Source organism: Xiphophorus couchianus, chromosome 12, assembly GCF_001444195.1.
Source record: "Xiphophorus couchianus chromosome 12, X_couchianus-1.0, whole genome shotgun sequence".
Lineage (NCBI taxonomy): Eukaryota > Metazoa > Chordata > Actinopteri > Cyprinodontiformes > Poeciliidae > Xiphophorus > Xiphophorus couchianus.
Genome location: NC_040239.1, coordinates 13110900 through 13134068, shown reverse-complemented (window position 1 = coordinate 13134068; position 23169 = coordinate 13110900). Strand labels below are relative to the sequence as shown.

The window sequence follows — 23169 nt, the reverse complement described above, 5'->3', positions numbered from 1 at the left end:
CTTCTTAAAAAACATTTTTGTCCACATAAGAATACCCAAAACAACTCAAACTGTAATAGTATTTATACTTATGTGGTCTCTAACATGCCTCCATAAATACAGCGGGAAAAAAAGCTTGCGTTGTAAAGGTTGTGTTTGTTGTGCATGTAGTGTCTGGCTGGACATGAGGCAGTAGTACTGCTTCCTCATAAAAATATAACAGTAGCATTTTAAGTCAGATTTTTTTCACCACCTCTTATGAAATAATGAAATATGTTTTTTCGTTTCAAGGCTCCTAAATGCAGTTTTCTTATGTAAGCTGAAGACCAAAATGATAAATTGCTTTTATGAATCCACACGACTCTGTTCCCATGTGAGTGGCACCTTTTTTTTGAACAGTATAATAATATTATATCCTGTAAGGCTGTATAACATTATTTGTACGATAAGAGTTTTTAGTAAAAATTAATTATAGTGCTATTTTTTTAATGACCTCGTAAAACTTCACATAAAGGTCAAACTTGCAGCATATCCTATATGTTGCAGTTAGATCACATCTTTGAAATACATGCTGTTTTCATCAGCATTACTGCAAAAACTCATGGGGGGTGTATATAGTTTAATATGACAGCAATAATGACATAGCATCATTTAGGAGAATGTAATAAGTGAATATCTAATAAGGCTGTAAAAGATGCCTAATCACAGAAACTCTGATGACATTTTCAAAAGTAGAATAAGCTGATTAAAGAGGACGTCTTCTCAAGTTTCAGTCATCAAAGTGTTGACCACTTCCTGACCTTGGTTTTAAAGAGTAAAGTTATTTTAACCTGAAACTACCTTATGTTGGAATAAATTCATCCTTCATAGTGTCAGAAAACATATTCTGCCTCAGCTGAGAAAACAATAAGTTATGAAATCCCTATCTGGGGATTTAATAGAGTAAATGAAACATCAGAGATTTATGGTTTTACTCAGTTGTTCACCTTTGGTTGACATTTGTGACAGTAGTTTCAAACCAAAAGGTTTGAGTTTAGCTTTTGCTTAAAATATAAAAATCCTTCTGAATTCGGGACTCGGATCTTGGCAGGATAGGGGACCTAAAGTGTAAATATCTGATCTGTTTTATTAATTTGTTATATATAACTGTTTTTTAAAGTATTGACAAGACGTTATAAAACCTTCCACACAGACCCACCCACATCCACACACACACAGGCAGATTGATCCTAAAGCCATTTTCAGGCAGGGCAGCAGAGTGTGTCCTCATTACTGTCTGTGACTGTGTAGTCACCAGCTCCTAGCAGCTAAATAGGATTTTGCCATCTTTTCTTTTTTTTTTTCTTTTTCCTTTTTTTTTCACCTCAACTTCTCTTGCATGTCACTTCATCTGCGTCTCAGACAGCAAATCAGTAAGGTGCAGGAAAGGCAATACCCTGTCCTCGTGCTCTTCTTTACACCATCTGAATTTTTTGATAATTTCTCTCACAGTTTTCATTACGGTATTATAAACTGTGAAAAAATAAATGTAGGTGTATTTAAAATAAATGTGCAAAATGTTACATCATTTATAATCATGTGGGGAAAAAAGAGACTGTTAAATATTGAGTTATTTCAAAATAAATGTTCACATATTGAAATCTAATCATATTTTTCAGCTGTTTGTATAAAAGAAACAAAGTAAAAATCAAGATTCACTGTATTAGCCAAAAATCTTAAATGCTAAAAAAAAAAAAAAAAAGAAACATAAGACCTAATGACTAGTGTCAATAGTACTGGTTGAGCACCAGATGGTATCCCTTTCAGTCCTGTCCAGACTGTAAGAGGAAAAGTTAAACCAGTACAGCTTCCACTCACAATCCATGTCAGCCTGATAGTTTCCTAAAATGGAGAAAACTTCCTTCATAATCTTTTGATGATACTTTCAGAATGGAGTTTCAGAGGTGTTCTGCTTGTGATCACTTTATTAACACGTTAGGTAATCCTGACTGTTAGACTGATAAATATGCAGTATATTGTCAGCTATATGTGCCACACTTGACAGATTAGGATCAAAGCAATCTCAGTTGAATAGAAATCCTCTCTGAATTGATAGCACCATTGCCATGCTCTGTAGTCATAAAACTGAGAATGAGATGTTTAGAAGAATACAAATTCTGTAGAGGTGTATGACTTAGGAAACAATAAATAATAATAAATCAAGTAACACTATATAACCTTTAATTACCTAAAATCCTGCCTTTTATGAAACAGTAGCACGAAAAACAATCATTGTTGAAACTCAGTATCCTAGGGTGAAACAGCACCACGCTGCCTTTGCCATGAGTTTTGGGCATTTTGCAAAGACAAATGAACAAATCTTTGAGTCTTAAGTGTGCTTGTGTTGGTCTGTCTCATTTTGCTCATATTAGATGCTGTCACAGATAATCTAAAACAAAATGATCATGTCTATTCAAAAGGTTTTTTAAAAGCTAGTGATTTGGATTTGCAGTTTAGTGTTGCTGAATTGATGTATTCTCTTGATAGAAAACTGAACAGAGGATCGAACAGAGAAAGCAGCAAGCTTATCTGGTTTATGCAATGGACAAATATCCAGGTTGACTGTTGAACAGACAGTCTCAATAGCGAACTTAAATTTGTATGGCTAAGATTTTATTTGACTCTGATTTATCAATTTCACAGCTTTATAAACTAATGGTATTGTATTTGTGTCTCTCTTTCCTTGTATTAATTTCCAGCTGGAATATATACGAAACAGATTTAAATGTGTTAGTCACTGGAGACAGCTTGAGCGCAGCACAGTTATTAGGAGATGCAGACACCGTTCTTAACATCAAGCAGATCTCTGCATTTTGCCTCGAATGCTTTCCCGTCATGTTGTGGGAAGCAGAGGTGAATTAAAGGAATCAGGAGTGTATGTTTGGTAAAGGAAAAGTTGAAAAGAACCCACATTTGATTTGAACAATTTTTTTTATCTCCCTTTTTTTCAGAACAGCAGTGATATGTATATCTTTACTTAAAATGAAAGGCCTGAACCTAGGTAATCAAAGTTTGGATCATGTGACTGAAAATGATGAAGGCAACAGGATTCGAGTTTTATTTACTTTAATCTATTCCAGTTTTTCATACGGTTCAGCTCATAGACAAATAAGTGTATCTAGTGTGTGCATACTCTACAACGTTATCATTTGGTCACCTCATGTTCTTTTAAGCTATCTGACTCACTAAAGCATCTTCTGCCATTTTCCTTTTTTACATAAAACATACTGTAACTTCAAAGCAGCTTTACTGCCTGTTTAGCTATAATGTACCATTATGCATGGCATGATGGAGCACAAAAGGAACCACATGTGGTGTGCTTCAAGTGGCCTAAGCTATATATTACACATGTAACATACTATATGCATGTGTGTGTAGGGGTGTATGTGTGGAGGCGTCTACCTTACACAGCAGGAAAAGGATTCAGGGACTTGGAGAACAGAGCATAGGATTATACATTTCCCTTTTCCTGTGGGAAAAAGGCTCCCTCATCTCTAACACACATTTATACACACTTTGACTGGGCTGGTAGTCATACTCAATGTGCAGTAACATTGTTGATGTGCTGACTGTGTGTTATTTAATACTGTACTATGGGAACTGCTTGTCATAAAAGTGAGAAGGTGAGGAGAAGACTTTTTCTTCTTTACTGAGGTGGAGATGTCTCAAACTTGTTCCTGAAACACAAAAAGGTTGAAGTAAAATGGATTTTCGCAAATGAGAAACAACATCAGGGCTAAGGAGCTATTTGAAGAGGCTGTCAAAGGCTTTCTCAGTCTTTACCTTCCTGCTTTCATCTTTCCCTCACCTCTTATCCTTCCTTCTTCTTTTGGGTTCTCATTAGCAATGGTTGTGAGAATGAAGAACAAAGCCCAGGAACTGCCAATCGATCCCCAAGTATATCCGTCAATTTACTGATTGAGCACAGGTCTCGGGGATGCACACAGCAATTGATGCGGCAAAGACTGATGAGAGAGATTGCTGTGTGTCTGTTTGCATTTGTGTGTTCATATATCAAGACTCTGAGCCAGATTACAGAAGATGTTTTCTCACTTTGTTCGCTGTACATTTTTAATTTGTCACTATATTAAGACATTATGGCAGCACATGTGAAGAATGCCATACTATGAAAGAAAATGTAGCTTTGCTCTGAAGGCTCCATGCGCTCAGCTGGGATCATTGTGTTTATGAAACACAATTTTAACCATTTATTATTTAATTTCAGGTTGCATTTAATAATTTTGGATGTAGTATTCAAACCTCATTTTCCCACTGCTTTGTGTGATGTATAAGTAGCACTGGCTTTGAATCAGAGCCTCAGCATCATGCGACCACCACTGTGGTTAACAGTTTCTACAGTAATTTTGGGGCTAAGAGCCTCCAAAACCTTATACTTTCAGTTGTATAAATAGCTCAACTTTGGTCTCTTACACTAAGAGACCACTGGCTTTGGTCTTACACTAAGAGACCAAAGTTTTCTCCATGATGCGTTTGGTTTATTAATGTTGAATATTGTTGTTGCGCAACACCCCCCCCCTCCTTTCTGTCTCTACTCTCTCACTCTCGTACTTCCTCTTCTGAGAGGGGAGATGTGCTACCAGCTCTCCGTCTAACGGGTCCGTTGAGTTTCCTAAATCTGCTGGGATTTACCCTGTCCAGAACTGAAGTAAACTCTGTTTAAGCTGGTTTCGAGAAACGATTCGCCTGGTTATCTGACGGCCTACATCCAGGTGTCCCACCCTTCTTCCCCCTGTGAATTAGCCAGACTGAGCAGCCTACAGCCAACTAGTTTCACAGAGCACACCTGTTAACGGTCGCTCGTTCTCTATTTTGCAACTTGCATTTGTTATTGAACCAGGTAGGTTTTAGTGACTCGGTCGAGTCCCAAGGATGAGGTTTTAAATATGGGCTACCAGCAACCTAAAAACATTTTCCACCTCTTCCTCTCCAGAATCAAACATCACAGCTATTTTACAACCATCAAAGAACTTTAAGGTGACTCATTAACTGAATGTCCACAACATCTTTAGATTTTCTTTATGCTAAATATTTTATTAGTAAGGCATTTTTGCAAGGGTCAGTACAGCTTAATTCAGTAGCAGAAATAATCAAATAAGTAAAATCAGTCATCTAGTCTATCTTTCCCTACTGCTGATACTGAGAACTAAAAAAGGGAACCTTTGAGAGAGACGGACGGAGTTTGGCGCCTCGAACCCCAGACCTGGCACGATGATGAAGAAGGTGTTGCAACAGGAGGAAGATGTTGATCGGCGAAGGCCAGGATCTCCGCAGGTCTGATGAGCCTCCTCTCCGCATGGATGCTGAGGTCACACAGGACTTGGTGCTGGCAGGAAAAAAGGCACCAGTTCTTCTTCCTTGTCTTTGTCTTCATCTTTGTCTTTGGGGTCAGAACCCAGCCGATGAGAGAAGTGCGATTCGAAGCCACAGATTGTGGGCCAGACGGGTTGGTCTCCATGTGCAGGACAGTCTCCGGCTCCGTGGCCCCGGCTCTTCTTCAGCTGCAGAGTTCTTTGTCCATCTCGATCTTGGCTCGAAGCTGCCCGGAGGATCCAACAAAAGGTTCCTCTTTTGCACCCACCTTATATAGGGTTCATCCACCCCCCTGGTGCGCCTGCTGTCTGCTTAGACAGATGATCTCATATCCATCACTGTCTTACAGACATTTCCTGATGTCTGTGCCAATGTCTCAGGGTTGCTCAACCTCCTGTGTCCCTTGCCTGCACAACCTTTCACCTACTCTCTACCTCCAACATATCAGTGATGTTTAATTGCAGTTACACCTTCTTACACCATTTCAAGTTTAATGTCAAAATCACATTTATATCACATTTATTTTCTTTAGCTTCTCTGATTTAGCATTCATTTATAATTTTATAACCATAACTTATATCACATTTATTTTCTTCAGCTTCTCTGATCTATCATTCATTTATGATTTTATAACCATAACTTATTAATTATTCTTATTATAATCTTAATGTGAGTTATTACAGATGTTTTTCTGAAAAGAAACCAAGAATAATACATGATTCTAATTATTTACTACTAAAGTTACAGTTACTTGTTTTTCTTGTAGTTCCCACAAATATAAGTGTATTATTACAAGTAAACCAATATTCATATAAGTATTTTACTTTGAATCTTATCCAATTACTAATAATGTTTAGATTTCATTCTTTAAAACTTTCATACTTTAAAATAGTCTCAGCTATTTTTATAAATCTGCAGGCTGGAAACTTCCTCTTTTTCCAGGAAACCTGCTTTTCTTGTTTCATGAATCTCTCTGACTGACTATGATTTCTTATGATTAGATAGAAAAATGTAGAATTAAAGCAAAGTTTGCATGAGACAAAAACAACACACACAACCAGATTTATTTTATTGACACTTAAGTCTACTGTTGGGCCTTGATATCACTTGAGTGATTCATTTTAAAGATAACTTTATTTATTATTACTGTTAAACTAACTTTATTGACACTTAAGTCTACTGTTGGGCCTTGATGTCACTTGAGTGATTCATTTTAAAGATAACTTTATTTATTATTACTGTTAAACTAAAATCTCCAGCATGGGGAAGTGGGATGAGCTCGGATTTTCTTGACAATATGCCGAGACTGGTACTCCAGCGTTTCACTATTGATGATAGGCCTGGTGGTTGCTGGCATGTTGACTATTCTATCCGATTTCTTTCCATCTAAAGTGGACTGGGATTGAAGTTTGGATTTGTGGTAACAAACCAACCAGTGTGTATAAACTCTAAAATTTCTGATAGAGCGATCAAATATCCAGTCGGCTTTATGGCAAATATTGGTTCAGGGCGAGAAAACCCTGTGGTCCAGGAAAACTTTACTACAGGACATTTATCCAAACACTGGTACAACATATTTGAGCCTTTGAGCATAGTTTTGACCTTGCATTGATTAGAGAAACTGTACAATAAATTCAAACTTATGCACCTAATTATATTTTGTAAAAATTTCTAACATATTTTGTCGTGTTATTATTCTACTCCATAGAAAGAGGACTTTAATATGAAATCAATGTCATTTATGGCTGCAATCAGTGTATTCAAATTCAACCTTTGTCTTTTCACACTCTCTTCGCTGGTTTAACAACCCCCCCAGTGACAAACACACATTTGTTTTTGCTGGATCCTTACCCTGGCACTTTGCTTCTTCCCTTGGCACCACCCAACAAAACATGCAAAATTATATCATGCACTGGCATCGAGTCACACTTTGCTTTGGCACTGTGTCATTGTCATTGCCTTTCAGTGTTGCGACTCATGCCAACATTCTGATGTATGACTCCTGCAGCTGTCTGAACAAACATGGGTGTGTGGGGGAGTTGTCAATATGCAAGCATGTGCAGATTTTTTCCAAGGTGTTGACTAAACGTCAAAATCGTGTCACAGCTATTCAGATGATCTGCCCTGATTTCATCTCAAATTTCTCCGAGTCCCTGAGGAACAATGTTGCTTCCACATTTGCATGAGAAAAGGTTTTCACACTAACACCTTTTCTGTTTCTCTTCCCAATTCCCCTGTTTCTCCCCCTCCATGCCCACAGCTTTGATAGCCATAGGCCAGTACAGCAGTACCATAGAGACCGTGGATGCTGGTTGGTGCAAAGACATCACAGACCAAGGAGCCACACAGATCGCTCAAAGCAGCAAGTCCCTCCGATACCTGGGCCTCATGAGATGTGACAAGGTAACAAGGCTTAACACTAAACTTGTGGCTGCAGCAGATGATTGCTTAGTGTGTGTGTGTGTGTGCGGGTGTGTACGGGCATGGGCGTGTGCTCACATACTGTGGCAGAAAGTCATGTGAATGTAAATTTGTGTACATGTACTTGAGCAAAGGTTTTTTTTTAGAGAAGGTAATGATGATAAAAATGGAAATTCAAATATCTAAGTTTTAGACACTCTCAAAACAAGGAATATAACAAGACCACAAGAGACCAAAAATCTTGGACTGGAATTACAGTGATGATTTGCATTTTATAGTCCAAACAAACAGTTGCCATCAGGTGCAGCCCTGCTTTCTTGAATACATTAGTAACCCCTTTGTCCTCCAATGAATGCACCTAGAAGTGAATCCATGTGTGCATGTGCACAAGGTTGATTGCAGTTGTTGTCATTGTAAGTAGAAGTAGTGTTAGCATGAGCCACTTTATGCTCAAGGTATTTTCAACATCTTTCCTCTATAGTTCATGTTTATTATGTAGCTCTAAATCTATGTTGTTTATGAATATGAAAAAATTGGAATTAGGATTAGTTATTTCCTCTGTAAAGTACTGTGCAATAACGTTTTAGCTGCTAACCTCCCAGAAAATTAATAGACAAATGCATGTAGTTTAAAACTAATGCAAAGCACAGGATTCATCTATATCTTGATCCTTGTGTAAAACTTTATTATAGTTAGCAGTACTTTCACTGTTTTGTAAAGCTGCTAACATATACAAAATATATTAATGCAAACTAAAGGTATCCACTAAGAGTGAGGCTGCAGGGCGCACTCGGCCATCCTGCAGCATGGATGTGTGATTATGTTTCTTCCTCATCATTCTCCTCATCATCATTACTATTGGTAGTATTTTCTGAATCATCTATAAGTTTTACTCGATGACATATTGACTGCCACTAACTCACACAGAATGTAATCTGCATTACATTATTTCCCTCCATCTTGAAAATGAGATCCCGTATCTCATGAGATCTCCTATATTAACAAAGTAGACGATAAAAAATTCATAAGCATTATGGATAACGTCTTGATTTGCACGTTTTGCATCTACATTGTTTCCATCTACTTTGTTTCGAGAATGTGAGAGAAATAATGAGAAAAACACACCACTGCACAGAAAATTTGTGCAACAGCTAAGAAAATGCTCGAAAGGATTCCAAAATTAGCTGTATACTATGTTACCAGTTGTGGCAATTTATGAAATGAGCAGGTATGTCATTGGCTAAACAAAATTTGCAGCAATTAACATTTAATACACTCAAAAGTCAGATGACATGCCATGTGCTTTAAAATGTGTTTTTTTTTATTTCAACACAAAATGTCTCTTAATTGGCCTCTTCTGTTTTTACTGTTTATATCACTGTTAAGTATGATAAGCCATCAAGCAAATGTAAATTAAAATAAGTCCCATTTTCAATTATCACAAATTCTTGATGGCAATTGTTGCAGCAAGGACTCCAAAGTATATGAGGTCATAGTTGTTAGTGCAATCATTCAATATGTGCATTAGTGAAATCACAAAAGATTTCTTGGATGCAATGCAGTGCAGCGCATGGCGGCCTCACTTCTGTCAGACTGCCCCAGGGCAGCTGCGTCTACAATGTAGCAGCTTACCACCATCTGTGTGTGAATGTGTGTGTGACTGGATGAATGACTGATTGTAGTGTGAAGCGCTTTGGGGTCTGGACTAGATAAATGCTAAACAAGTACATCCCTTTTACCATAGCCATGCATTAGTTCCACTACATGCCAAGAATATGTTCAACCAGATGGATGGACTCTTAATTACCCTTGATACCAAAACCTGATCTATATTTTTGGCAGCTAAATTTCAGGGACAGGACAATGGGCTTTGAGATGTTGGAAAAGGACTAGGTGTGATATCATGAGTGGGATAAGAGCAGAGAAGAAGGGAGAGAGAGCAGCTGGATTGACTTTTACACTTTATTCTGCACATATATGTTTCTGTACCTAAGCCCAAAACCTCAGGGTCTATAAGAAATGTCTATGGGGATGCTTTAAATTGATTTTTTTCTCCTTTTTAGATTTAGAAACATTTTTACATTTGGCTTTGTATTTCCCAATCATAAGATCCCCCTGGTATGAGAAGCTAGCTGGTTATAAAAAGGGGCACAAGGAATTTTGAGTTATGTTCAAGGCTGTTCAGCAGGTTGGAAACTCATCATTTTTATTTCTTCATTATAAAATCGGTGGATATCTGCAAGTCGTGGCCTCCAAGTTGACCCTATGGATTTCTTAGATAAAAATGAATGCTCTCAGATGGTTAAGTGCGTCGAGTGCATCGGTGTATCATATTTATCTATTTAGACTGTAATAAAATTATATTATATGAGGATTTGACAGTGACCCCCATTTGTGAGGTCTCTGGGATGAAGCAGTGTACTCAGTTCACATTACAGCACACATAAATGTGTATCTATCATATTTATCTGTAAGTAGTAAAGTGAAACAACATTACACAGCAGGTGATCACTCAGGCTCCACTTTCATTTAGTTCACCCCTACCTCACTGACTCATTGACCTAGCAATCGATAGATACAGTTGAGCTAATAAAAACAGAAATTACCCTCATCTTAAATGAAAAAGGTAGTTTAATTAATCGTCCCACCTTCCTTTTTAGATGCTATGCCACTTAATTAAGCATAACAACAATGAATATTAACTGCAGTGGCTAAATAGAAAAAGATATTCAATCTCCTGTTAGGGAGGATAGCTTTTCAAATGCTTTTATTTTCCAATAAAAATATATCGAATATAATGTAAAGCATGTTTTCTTACTTAGCAATGTAGTATTGAACATTTTGTTATGCATACAAGTAAAAATCTCAAGAACAGATAGAAGATGACATTCAGGGAAGCTAATGGGTAGAATAGCCAAATATTGTACTCAAGGAAGTGTAGCTATGCTTTTAATGCTTGTGTCAACATTCTCCTTTTGTGTTTGCAAAAATGGAAAAAAGAGGTTGGACAAATGTCAAGCTGTTTTAAACAATATGTCTTAACTCAAGCTTAACTCAAACGTTATTCATCAGTTGAACGAGACAATCAAATGTTTTCCAAAGTTCTTAGAAAGATGAGCAAAAGTTTGGCCTCAACAAAAAAAACGTATACGTGAATCACTTTTCCAGTAAGGTATAAATGCACGTTTTTGATTTCTTTATGTGACATTTTTAAATAAATTAGTATAATATTAACTTGATTGACCCAATTTATGAATTTCAAATTTTAATAAGCTTTAAAAAAAAGTTACATAACAACTGATCTATGTATTTATTAATTTTTGCAACATCTAAAACTATTTTACAGTTTTACTAGTCTTCTGATTTACATTCAGGTGTCACTTATATGTTTTTGTTCTTCTTCATGACTGATTCTTTGATTGCTGTTAATTGCCGTTAATTGTTAATTCATACTTACGGACATGAGCCAAGGAGTCAACATTACCGTCTGCAGCCCAGACGAAAGCTAATTTTATCCTTTCATTTCTAAAAAAAAAATGCGACTTATACTGAAGGTGCATTGTACAGTAGATATGTTTTTTCTTCTCTTTGTGGCACAGAAAATATGGTAGTCTGATTTAATGTCAAGGTGGTGAGAAAAAAACCCCCAAACTATTATATGCTGTTTGATACCAGGTATTTAAACATCTGTTTTCAGTTGTATTTTATAAATACAACTGAATTTATAATTTCAGTTTATAATATATATATATATATATATATATATATATATATATATATATATATATATATATATATATATATAGGAACAACATTAGACATCTCAGTCCAAAAATGTGCAGTCCTTGGCACAGCCAAGATACTGCGCAGAACCCTCAAGCTCCCAGGCCTCTGGTAGAGGACCCGAGCTCAGAGGATAAGAACCACCCGCGGTGGGTGAGAAGGGAATTTTATTTTATATATATATATATATATATATATATATATACACACACAGTACAGACCAAAAGTTTGGACACGCCTTTCTAATTGAATGGGTTTTCTTTATTTTCATGACTATTTATAAGGCAAGAAATCCCACTTATTAACCTGACAGGGCACACCTATGAAGTGAAAACCATTTCAGGTGACTACCTCTTGAAGCTCATCAAGAAAATGCAGAGTGTGTGCAAAGCAGTAATCACAGCAAAAGGTTGCTACTTTGAAGAAACTAGAATATAAGGGGTATTTTCAGTTGTTTTACACTTTTTTGTTTAGTGCATATTTCCACATGTGTTATTCATAGTTTTGATGCCTTCATTGTGAATCTACAATGTCAATAGTCATGAAAATAAAGGAAACTCATTGAATTAAAATGTGTGTCCAAACTTTTGGTCTGTACTGTATATATTTATATACGTATATATACTGTATATACATTCTTCACTGGCCATCCATCTTGAAGGAGGATAGCAATCCTCAATCCTCTTACATTTTCTACATTTGTTCACTTGGTTGTTGATTGGTAAGAATCTAAACTTAATCTAGTAACCTTTCCCAGAAGAGGATCAACTCTCCTAGCTATTCAGTAAAAAAAAACATTCCATGCAGCGATGTACTAATGTCAAAATTAGATCATGCCGGGACATATTTGTCTTGATTGTTTAATATGGTTCAGCTGATCTGATTTAAGAATTGCTTGGGAAATCTGCTGTTTTTCCGTAGTAACAGAAAATAAGGGGGAAAGAGGCAGGTGAACACTGAACACTATGTACCCTTTAGCTGAAAGGTTTTCCAACAACTCTAATTGCTACATTTTCCAAAACGGTTCCGAGTAAAAACATGTTCCTGATGAAGATATTTTCGCCTTTGAAGGCATTTCCTGCCTTTCGACTTGATGGATGTAAGTTTGTCCAACACTTGCATCCTTGCCCTCGACTGACTCTTCTGGATATCTTTTTACCTTGCTTTGGGATGTACGCACTTAAGGATCAATCTCAATATTTATACATCTGCTAACTACCATCTAGCCCACCTAAATGTCAGTGCTGGTGTTTTTCAGATCAAATAATTTATCTCCGCATACCTGTTGTAAATGTTTGCATTGCAAAAATAAACTGTTATGTACTCTTCAATGTGCACAAGATGTCCAGGCGATGCTGTTGACAGTGTTGCGGACATATTGCAAACAAAGTTCATTATTCCCTTACATGGACTTTACTTAGTTTCTTCTACATTGTGTGTCTCTTGAGGAATGTGGCACAAATCGCAAAAAAAAAAAAAAGTAGCTAAAAAGCCTCTTTGAAAAACTGGCTCCTCATAACCTGAAAATCATGTTTGTCACAAACTTTCCTACAGCTATTTATGTAAATTTTCTAATCTACATTTGGCTTTTTTAAAAAATAAATATTTTCTCAGTCTCTCCGTCTCTCCCTCAGTCCTTCTACAAAGCTGCCAAACAATCCGACGGTGTTGCGTTTCAGTGTGTCAGTCTCAAACAAACAGTCTTGTGATAACCTTGACACATTGGTGCAGACAAACCAGTCAGCTCCGTGTCTCTGCAGTGTGTAAATTTATTTGAAATTGTCAAAACGTTGTGAATTTTAATCTGGTGGCCTCCTCGGAATGTCAGCAGACTCAGAAAGTACAGAACTCATTTAGGAACTGTTAACAGGATCCATCTGGCTCCCCTCATGTGCAGCAGTGTGAACGATCCGTTTCCTTCGTCACAGTTTGTATAAACGTGCTTCTGAACTGTATACAGTTGAAAGCCGCGCCAGCATGAATGTAATGTCCACTGCTGGCGGAGGCGATATGCAGCGGTCAGGCATCCCAGCGCAGCGCATGTCAGGGCAATATTCACGCACGTAAGGACATACATGAGAAAAATCCGTGCGTCTTTTTGAATGCATTCCTATTTCAGTTATATTTTCAAAAGATGAATCATACACAGTGTTCGTAGTAAAGAATTTGTTCATTTGTTGAGTTTTTTTTTTTTTTTTTTTTTTGCTCTTCGTCCTTCCCTTCTTGTCTTTCTAAAGGAGCTCCTTTGTGTGCCGCTGTGTTTATACATGCTCAAAAGCAATGTGTCTGTGTGTAACTCTGGGAGGAATTCATGTTATTTGCTGTTAACGCAGCTCATAATGGAGTATTGAAATCAGAACCCTTAGGCCGGGGCAAATGGCACACTCCGCCTGCCTCAAACGATTACATCCCTCGGCCCTCTGGGTCCAAACGACCCCATTCTGATGAGAGGGAAAGAATGTGATTGATCCAGGCTTGGGCCAAAAAGAAAATCAAATCAATTCATTCAGTCTTCTTTAAGCTGCAGCTGTGCCAGGCTTATTGAAGTATTCAGCGTTGAGGAAGAGTATTTTTTTATTCCTTTTCTGTTGAAAGGATGGTTTTTCCTCCATACAGTAATATCAGGCCTCTGTAAATCCAGTGACTGTGGCTGTTAAGTATGGTCTCCTCTGTGAGTGAATTACATCTTCCACAAATCTGTTGGAGCATCATGCATTATAGAGAACATATTTTCAGAAAGTACTCTTGTCTGCTTTGGGTCATATATTTGATTGCCTGAGGTCAGTACTTACTCAAAACGCAGAAAAAGACAACCTCGAATGTGGCTCCTTATTTGGAGGTGCCAGGTTAGAGTGTAAATCACCCAGTAAGCTGGAAAAATACATGACCATTCAACACAAACCTTTCTCCACTCAATGCTTGACTTCTCAACTATCCCAGGTTTTCTCCAAGTGCTTCTTTTAGATCAGAGCAATAAGAGATGGATGTAGGATGGAAAATATATTCTTAGAACCACTGGACAGAATACACTCTTATATCAATCCTTTTTTTGTCATATTACAACCACAAACTCCAATGGGTTTTATTAGATTGTTGGATGATATAAGTATTTAACTGTGAAGTGGAAAGAAATTATGCTTGCTGTTAATTCAGTTTTGTGAGAACAAAAATGACCAGGTTGCCTCAGTGAGAATAAAATTGATATTCTACTGGAGAGAGTCTAGAGACTTTCTTTAAGATGCAACATTTTTATAGTTTCACTAGGGTGCAATATTCATTATACAAAGTTGCAGAGTATTTAGCTCATGGGTGAACAAATATTCTCAAGGCTAAAAACCACGACTATGTTTCATTTCAGGTTAGTTTACAAGGTTTCAGTAACACATCTTGTTAGTTTATAGCTGAGAAGGAAAACAAAGAAAAAAAACATCCTTGACATTAAAAGGTTTTTCCAAATGTTTCACGAATTAAAGTCAGAAAAGTGGGTCGTACATTTCTATATTTAGCACCTCTGGGGCAACATGTTTTGGAGCCACCTTTGTCTGCAGTTATATGTACATCTCTTATTAAAGGGGCGGTATTATGGATATTCCAGACACATAGTGCAATTTTATAGCACAATCAGTTGCTATCAACCTTCCATTGTTATGAAAATGCTGTATATATCAAACATAACTGAAAAGAAATTTGACTTTCCAATTTGACGTCTTGAAATTGTCTCTGTCTCTTTAATAAGCTCCGCTCAATCAGCACATCATCATAACAATGCCTTTCCATTATGCTGTTTACAACCGTTCTTAGGAGTCTTGGACTGAGAAAAAGTTCATATATAAAGCTCATATTACGCAACACTCCCCCTTTAAAATATATCTCTACCAGATTTGTCCTGCCTAAAAATCTTTCCAGTCGACCTGTGAATCTTCTGAACTTCTGAGCTACATTTGACCTCATGGTTACCACTCTGATTAAAGCTCTTCTTTTTCAGCCAGTTAATTTATGTTGATGTCTTCCTTCCTAGCTGTAATATTTTCATCTATGGATGATTGTGTAACAGTGCTCCATGAGTGGCTTGGTGATTTGATTACGCTGTAATGATGAAAAGGAGGGTAACTATAACTGCATGGGACACTTAAGAATTTTATCTGAAACGTTTTGACAACGATGAATCCTTCTTGTATTTCACAATTAGGCTGTACAATGATTTGTTCAATGATAAAAAAAAAAGAAGCTAATAAGATACACTGAAGGGTTGTTAAAAAAATTAAAGTCATCAACAAACTCCTGTTTTGCTCCTGCTGATCCATTTATCTAACTTGGAGCTCAGAAACCTCAGAGTTTAGATGAGCCACACAGTCTGCTCTGTCATTTCTAGGGACAATTGGCTGCTCTGCATGAACCGAGTAACACCGATAAAAACATGTCAGAGGCCAGTTCAAAAGGCCTCAGTCTACAAGAAGTATATAAAATTCAAGATGTAGTTTGGCAAGAATTAACAGAATTCTTGCCAGAATTTGGCAAGATGTTGTAGCAACAATTTGGTTGCTGATTTGAGTAGAGACTGAGACAATCAGACTTTAGCAAGCCAACCTCTCTAAAGCAAAATACAGTAACATTGACTAACCAGAACATGTTTCCATTTAAAAAAAAGAAAAGCAGCAAGCCTTAGTCTTTCCTGATTTGGAAAGACATATAAGCTTCTGCCAAACACTTAACTATAACATATTGCCCTCCTTATCTAGATGCTGTTTTCATGTGTCTCACATACCTTATTTGTTAAGTTGTTGTTTACTGTAATAGGCCCTTTTGGCCACTCAGGTGAACATTTAGAGCCTTCATTCTCCAGTGATGTATCACTTTGGGGATTTCTATCGTATTCAGCCTCAGTGGAATGTTTTCTTTAAACGTTTTTGTAGCTTGTTGAACCCCCTCATCTTCCTTACTTCCTTTCCCCTTTCATTTTGTCTCTTTCTCCTCATCTTTTGCATTCCACTCTTCCCCCCCCGCCCCCGTTTGCGTTTTCCCCAGCTACTTTTCCACTACTTCATTAGAGTGAAAACAAATGGGGCAGTCCAGGCTGAGAAAGTGAGAGGCAAACTCACACACTCAGCATGAAGCCCGACTACAAAAATAATGACACTGACTGCTACCAGCCTCTTCAGGGACAGCTGGTGGAGAAAGTAAGAGATATCACAGAAATGAGATCAGGGAGGGGAACGGGAAGGAAAACAAAACGTTTGCTTCTGGGAAAGGAAAATAAGAGAAATTATTTAACACGTGTCTGAAACCGTGAGGTTATGAGAGTAAAATTAGATCAGGTGAAACAATAGAGTTAGCGCTGCATATCTGTTTTACAAATTGAGCCCCCAAAAAGTGTTTTGTGTAAGCAGTTTTGAAGTGGCTTCCCATTACCTGGAATGAGGTGGAGTGGCGTTCGGGGAGCAGGAATGAGCACGGCTGCACCCCCAGATACAACATCCAGACAGACCTTGTTAAAAGAGGCAGACGTCCCAATCAATACGGTCATTCCACCGGTGCATCCAGCTGCCTGGGACCGTGCACAGATAGGCATGCCACAGCAATTTGCAGACATAAACCAGGGCCTAATTGTTCGGGGCCTGAAGGTTTGGAGTGAGGAAAATAATTATGAAGTATGGCGAGGAGTTAGGAAGCATTTTAACTCTCGTTTAGGAAATGAGAGTTCTGAAGCTCAGCGAAACTTTCTCCGACGGTTGTTGTTATTGGTAACAGCGGGTATCCACAATTTCACGGCCCTAATGCAGTGGGGAGTTAGAAGAAAAGCTTCATGCACAGCATCATGTGTAGGAGAGGAGCCCAGCGCTGTACTCACACCTAGATGTTCAACGTCATGAAAGTAGTTTGAAAGAGTCATTTGCCATTTGTGATTTTCAGTGTAATCTTGGGGACTCATCCCACACAGAAGAGTTGTATCGATTGGTGGTCTTAACTCAAGCCGCTGCCTGATCATCCCTTCGTCTCTTTCTAAAGGGCAGGAGCGCGGGACAGTAAAGGAGACGTGGTGAAGCTGAGAAGTGAGACACTGACAGAGTTCACTGAGCGTCTGAGGTGAATCTCAGAATTGCCCTTCAACAAAAAAAAAAAAAAAAGGATCTTTGAGAAGCGTAGGCCTGACCTCACCTGACTCTTGAGTACACTCATGCATTTCTTTTCTCTCTTATTTATTCCCCTCTTCCCTCTTTTTGCCTCTGATTTCCCTCCGTTTCCCGACTTTAAATGAGGACATCCAAGGTTGTTTGAATTTTGAATGCTCCTCACATCATGTTCATTCAATTAGTCCGTTTAAGTGCCCTCCTTGTCTATCTCCCACCTTTTTTTTCCCTCTCCCAAATTGGGGTCTGTTTACTAACCACAACTGAGGTCAATATAATCTTCCAGTTATGGACAGACTGTTTGGCCTGGATTGTCCAGCTTGCCAATCCTGATATGTTTTGGTCTGATGAACTTGTGATTTTTTGGGGGAGATTCACAGTCAATAAATGTAAGAGCTTTAAATAAGATTAACTGTGTTACAACTGAAGGGCATCCAGAAACAAGTTAACTTTGTGACATCTTGGGTTGCAGCTCAGAAAACTAATATTTTCAGTCTAATGTAAATAGAAAGAAAGCTGTAAATGCAGGACTTTTTAAAGACTTATGTATGTAATGTTGCTGAATATAATTACGGACTGGACTGTTTATGAAGTGGCTATCAGAAGTATTATACAAAATAAAACCTTTCCTATTTTACCTCTTAACCAGAGAGTTATATAAAACAGGGTTTTATTTGGATTTTAAGTGATAAACCCATAAAAAATTTGTCCATTGAGCAGTGGCAGAAAATAAATCATTTTTATATTGTCTATTAGTAAATATTTGAAAGTGTTGCATCCATTTGGAGGGTGATTTAGAAAAAGTCTTCATGTGTCTAAATAGCAATGGCAATGTCCAGCCCTGTGGGAATACCTTTTAAGTTCATGCTCAGAGATTCACTCCTTCCTATCTGGCTGAGCTTGAGCTATTTAGCCAATAAGAATGGGCAAAAATGTCAGCCTAGACATACAGAATTAACAACCCGCTCCCCCAAAACCTGCAGCTGTTATTTCAGCAAGAGCTGGTCCTATAAATTTTTGACTTAAAGTTGTTGAATGCTAATGCATGTATCAGTTTTCGTAGTATTGTATTCCACTTCATAATTCTGAACTACTTTGAGGTTGACTCTCATGTAAAATCCCCAAAAATCCATCGCTTGGGATTGTGATGTCACAGTACATGGACAGGCTTCAGAAGATTAATGCTTTTGCAGAAGCTTGTATAGGGCTTTCCTCCACTTTGGAGCTGTTTCTAATAGAGAGAAACTTGACAGTAATTGCATTGCTCTCATTACAATATCGAAAATTAACCCATAATCCGGGCTAATCAGTGCAATCAGTGACGTCTGTGAAGTCACAGAGTGTTGCTAAAGTCTACATTTGTGATTTCAACACATTCAGAATTTATTCACTTTAAACAGTCACTACTAATTTTGTGTCACATGTTTTTTGCAGAGGGCAAGATGTCCTTATTTATTCCTTCATTTAGGAGAACGAGGTGATCATCTTAAACAAATAATTAAACTCAATCAATCTGTGAGGAATTCTGCCTTGGCTTGACCTTCAATAAGCCACTGTGGAATTTCCTCTGCTTGGTTCTTGTTTGTCTTTCTGTGTATTTATGTGCACCCATGTTACTGCCTATTGCTTATTTCCTTATGAGGCCAAAAACGGTCTTTATTGACATCTGTTGTCTCAACAGGTCTGCAATGTATAATTTCTAATGACAACATTGTGTGGCATTCTTCTAATTTGACTTTAGACCCTCTAAAACAGTGTGGGCGTGGGGGTGTGTGTGTGTGTAGGGTGAGTCTGAGTTGTCTGCAAATTTTGTTTTAGAGAAGATTTACTGTGTGGCTGTGTGTGGATTAAAGATACAAAACACACCAGCTCTTTAGTCGGGCACAAAAACCAACAAACAAAGAAATCTAAAAACATAATATTTTCATCTCCAAAGAAAACCAAAAAAATGTACGAGGTTGAACTGTGTTTTTTTTTTTTTGTTGCGTGTGTGTTTTCTATGTCCTGGTCTTGCAGGGATTGGGTTAAGGTTACATGACATCATCCCCTTGCTCCTGAAATGAAAAGCCCATTCTACATTTTTTTTTTTAAAAGTTTCCTTTTAGCAGTAACTATTTGTACAAGCCCAGTTTGGAATTCAAATTATTTCACTATAGTCATTTTGCTCAAGTTCACAAAGAATGATATTGCAGAGCATTTTTTCAGACAAAAAGATTCAGTTCATGTACAATTATATAAAGTATGACTTCTTCCAAGCTCAGTCCAAATTACTATAGCTTATTTCACTGCAACCCAATCATTGTATACAGTCAAATTCAGATACTATTACATTTGTCAAATTGAATTCAAATTATTTTAGAAAGTCATACCGGCTTGCATTAGGTCAGGTTTGCTAGTAATCCCTCATCCAGAGCATGCATGTAACAAAATTTAAAAGGAACCACTTATGTTTAGTAGAGAAAAACCTCTAGCAGAACCAGACTCAGCATGAGCCGCCATCCGACTGACTGGACTGACTGGAGTTTGAGAGGAAAGAAAGGAGACAGAAATTACTTTTGTGCAAAAGAAAGTCAAATAATGTACAGAGTTCTGAGTTCGGTGAATGGCTTCAACCAGAAGAGTGAAACAAAGAAACGATTGGCCAGGAACACTTTCCATGGAAACACGAGTGCACAAGGGAACCGACAGCAAAAGCTCCCACAAGGCTTCCAGGAAAGAGACAGAATCACTTGCCAGGAGTACTTTCTATGGGAAATGAAAACGGAAAGAGTCCGCATAGTTTATGCAGGAACTCAGTCAGGGGTTTTGTCCACAAGAGAAAATCACCTAAATAAAGAAGCAGTGGCCAAGAGCGCTTACTCTAGAACAAAATATGGACAAAACACAGATGAACAGCTCAGTCGATGGCTAAATTCAGGTAAGAAACATAGTTAAACACAAAGTGTCTAAGGTAGAAGGACTTTCTTAAACGAAAGAAAATAAAATAGTGGACAAAAAATAATAGCAGCAGAAACTCTTTCCTACAGACGTTGACATAGCTTAGATCACTTTGTTTATCCCTTCAGAATTATAATCCTTGGAATTGTATCTACCTGATTACTTTCTACACACACTAGTGTAATATGTCACTACACCTCCTAGTTTAGTTACTTTCATTTTAGCTTTCCTCAAAAGATTTTTCAAGATAGTGTTGCCAATCTTTTTTGCCAATCTCTGTCTCTGAGACCGACAGAGAAATTATGTAAGATCTCCTAAATTATGGTATGTTGTTACCCCAGTCTACAGAGATAACAAAGCCAACATAGAAAAGAGATTCTACTTAGCCTTTTTCACATTCCTCTAGTTACCTTTGTCACGCATGATGGAGTGTGGGGTTTACAAACCTGGCCTCCAGAACCTCTTTTGCTGACCCCGTTCAGTAGAGCCGCCATTCCTCTTTTTGTGTGAGTGTATGTAGTGACACCCTGCTTTTCAGTTCTGCTCCAGTCTGACATTGTGCAGGGATGAGAAGGACCAGACCTTAGATGTCGCAAGCAGCGCCTGATCTGGTTTTTAAAAGCACATTCAGAGCCATGCACCACAGATTTCTGCTTGGGTTGCTGTGCTTTCTGGGACTCTCTGAGTTTAATCAAAATGACTAAGCTCAGGCTTTCTGTCGTGAAAAGCAGTCTATTTCCTAAGCTTCAGAGCCAAAGCATCAATCATTCATTTAGAAATCTTGAATCCTTCAGATAAAATTGCTGGGACTTCTTTTGTGCTCTTTAAATCTCCTTTTTTGTCATTTTATTTCTTTTCTATCCATTTCTTTCCTCCTCCTCTCTCAACAAAGAAGAGAACTATCTCTGCTTTGCAGCTACTCTTTGCCAAACTTTACAACTGGGGGTCTTTTTCTGAGCACTTTTAAAAGCCGTAAATCTGACCTGTGTAAATCTAGACTTGTTTAAGTTGTGTTACGCTATGACCTGATGCACTGCATTCTTCTGCTGTCTAAACAAGCCTTTTTTAAACATTTGCCCCAAATGTATTTACTAGTTGAATGATACACTGTTTACATGGGAGTAGACAGGGAGAAGGGCGTATTTGTCTCTCTTTATGGGCCGGGAGTAGCCATGGCTGCCACATCGCCTAGGTAAAAAAGAAAAAAGAAATGAAATATCAAAATGCAGACTTGGGCTGAATTGAATGAAAACACAAAGGAAATGAAAAGACATTTGGCTGTTTTGCTGAAAAAAAATGGTTCAACTAACAATAAAGCACTGTGGATTTTCACGGGGTAGTATTTTTTCCGCTTCTATTTTCCTAGCCTGATTGTTAGGTGGACTCTGAGGATGCCCTAATCTTGACAGTCTAATTTGACATCCATCTTTAAATTTGTATTGCTGATTATCAATTTACAGCCCCTTCCTTCCCTTCTTTTGAGCTGGGGAATTGAACTGCTGCCGCATGACTCAACTTTACGACTGTTTTTACTGCCCTGCTCACTGGGAGAAGGCCGGGTGTTTGCAGTAAATGTATATTTTACATGGTGTTAGAGTGCATTTGCATCAGTGGATTAGTGTTGGAGCACTCTGCTTTGGTATGCTGTTATTTACAGTTGCTCTCTAAAAGTGTACACACCCCTTTTAGAATGTCAAGTTTTTCTGTGATTTTTTAAAAATGAGGCCATGAAATATGATTTATAACTTTGTTCTTTCTTTTATGTCCATAAATGTGACATTTATTCTGCAAAAACCCTTTGTTATAAAATAACAAAAGGGTGCAGTGACCTGATTGCATAAATATGGATATCTTTAACTAAATGCTTTTATTTTTCAGTGTCACCTCAGTTTAATGACTTTGTGAGATCAGAACAAAAGAAAAACATTGAACATGGCCAGCCAGAATATAGAACTAAAGTTGATTGAAAATCTGTGAGATCATGTCAAGTCTTGAAATGTCATCTTAATCTGAAAGAGACTTTTTGAAAGCTATATTATATATATATTGAAAACATTGTTGAAATCAAAATGAGATATGCTGACAGTGACAAATCCTTCCTAAAGATTAAATGCTGAAATCAATTCAAACAATTGTTTAATATAGCATTTGTTTCAGAGCTTTCACACTTTCTGCCTTTTTGGGGTTTTTAATTTATTTTTCTTTCTAAAATTTGAAATAATTGATCATGGTCTTGTTTTTCTGTTCTGCTGTCTGATTCAAAAGCTGCGCCCTCACTGCATTCTCATTTGTTGCTGTGCATGTTCATAAAAAAATGCTTTTTGCTAAACAACTAATTCAGCAAATATTTTTGTTTTTCTCCTGCCTTATTGTACTGTCTGACAACAGCACATTACCCGTCAGGATGAATTACACCGAGCTTAGATCCAGAGGGCAGCATCTTTGAAGTTAAAATGGGGGAAAATATCATAAGTACAGGCTTGAGTCCAGATAGCCGCGGCTGCTCTCCCAGATGCTTCTCAGAGATTAGAATCATCAGTGTGCAGTGATC

The 23169-nt window shown here is 37.6% G+C and overlaps 1 protein-coding gene across 1 annotated transcript in view; it reads left to right on the top strand.

The window, feature by feature from the left end:
• The window catches only part of fbxl17 (F-box and leucine-rich repeat protein 17), a 248805-nt gene that overhangs the window by 216508 nt on the left and 9128 nt on the right, over positions 1–23169 (top strand). The window contains exon 10 of the mRNA XM_028034378.1: positions 7610–7752. Within this exon, the coding sequence (XP_027890179.1) occupies positions 7610–7752 (143 nt within the window). The remainder of the gene's footprint in view (positions 1–7609; positions 7753–23169) is intronic.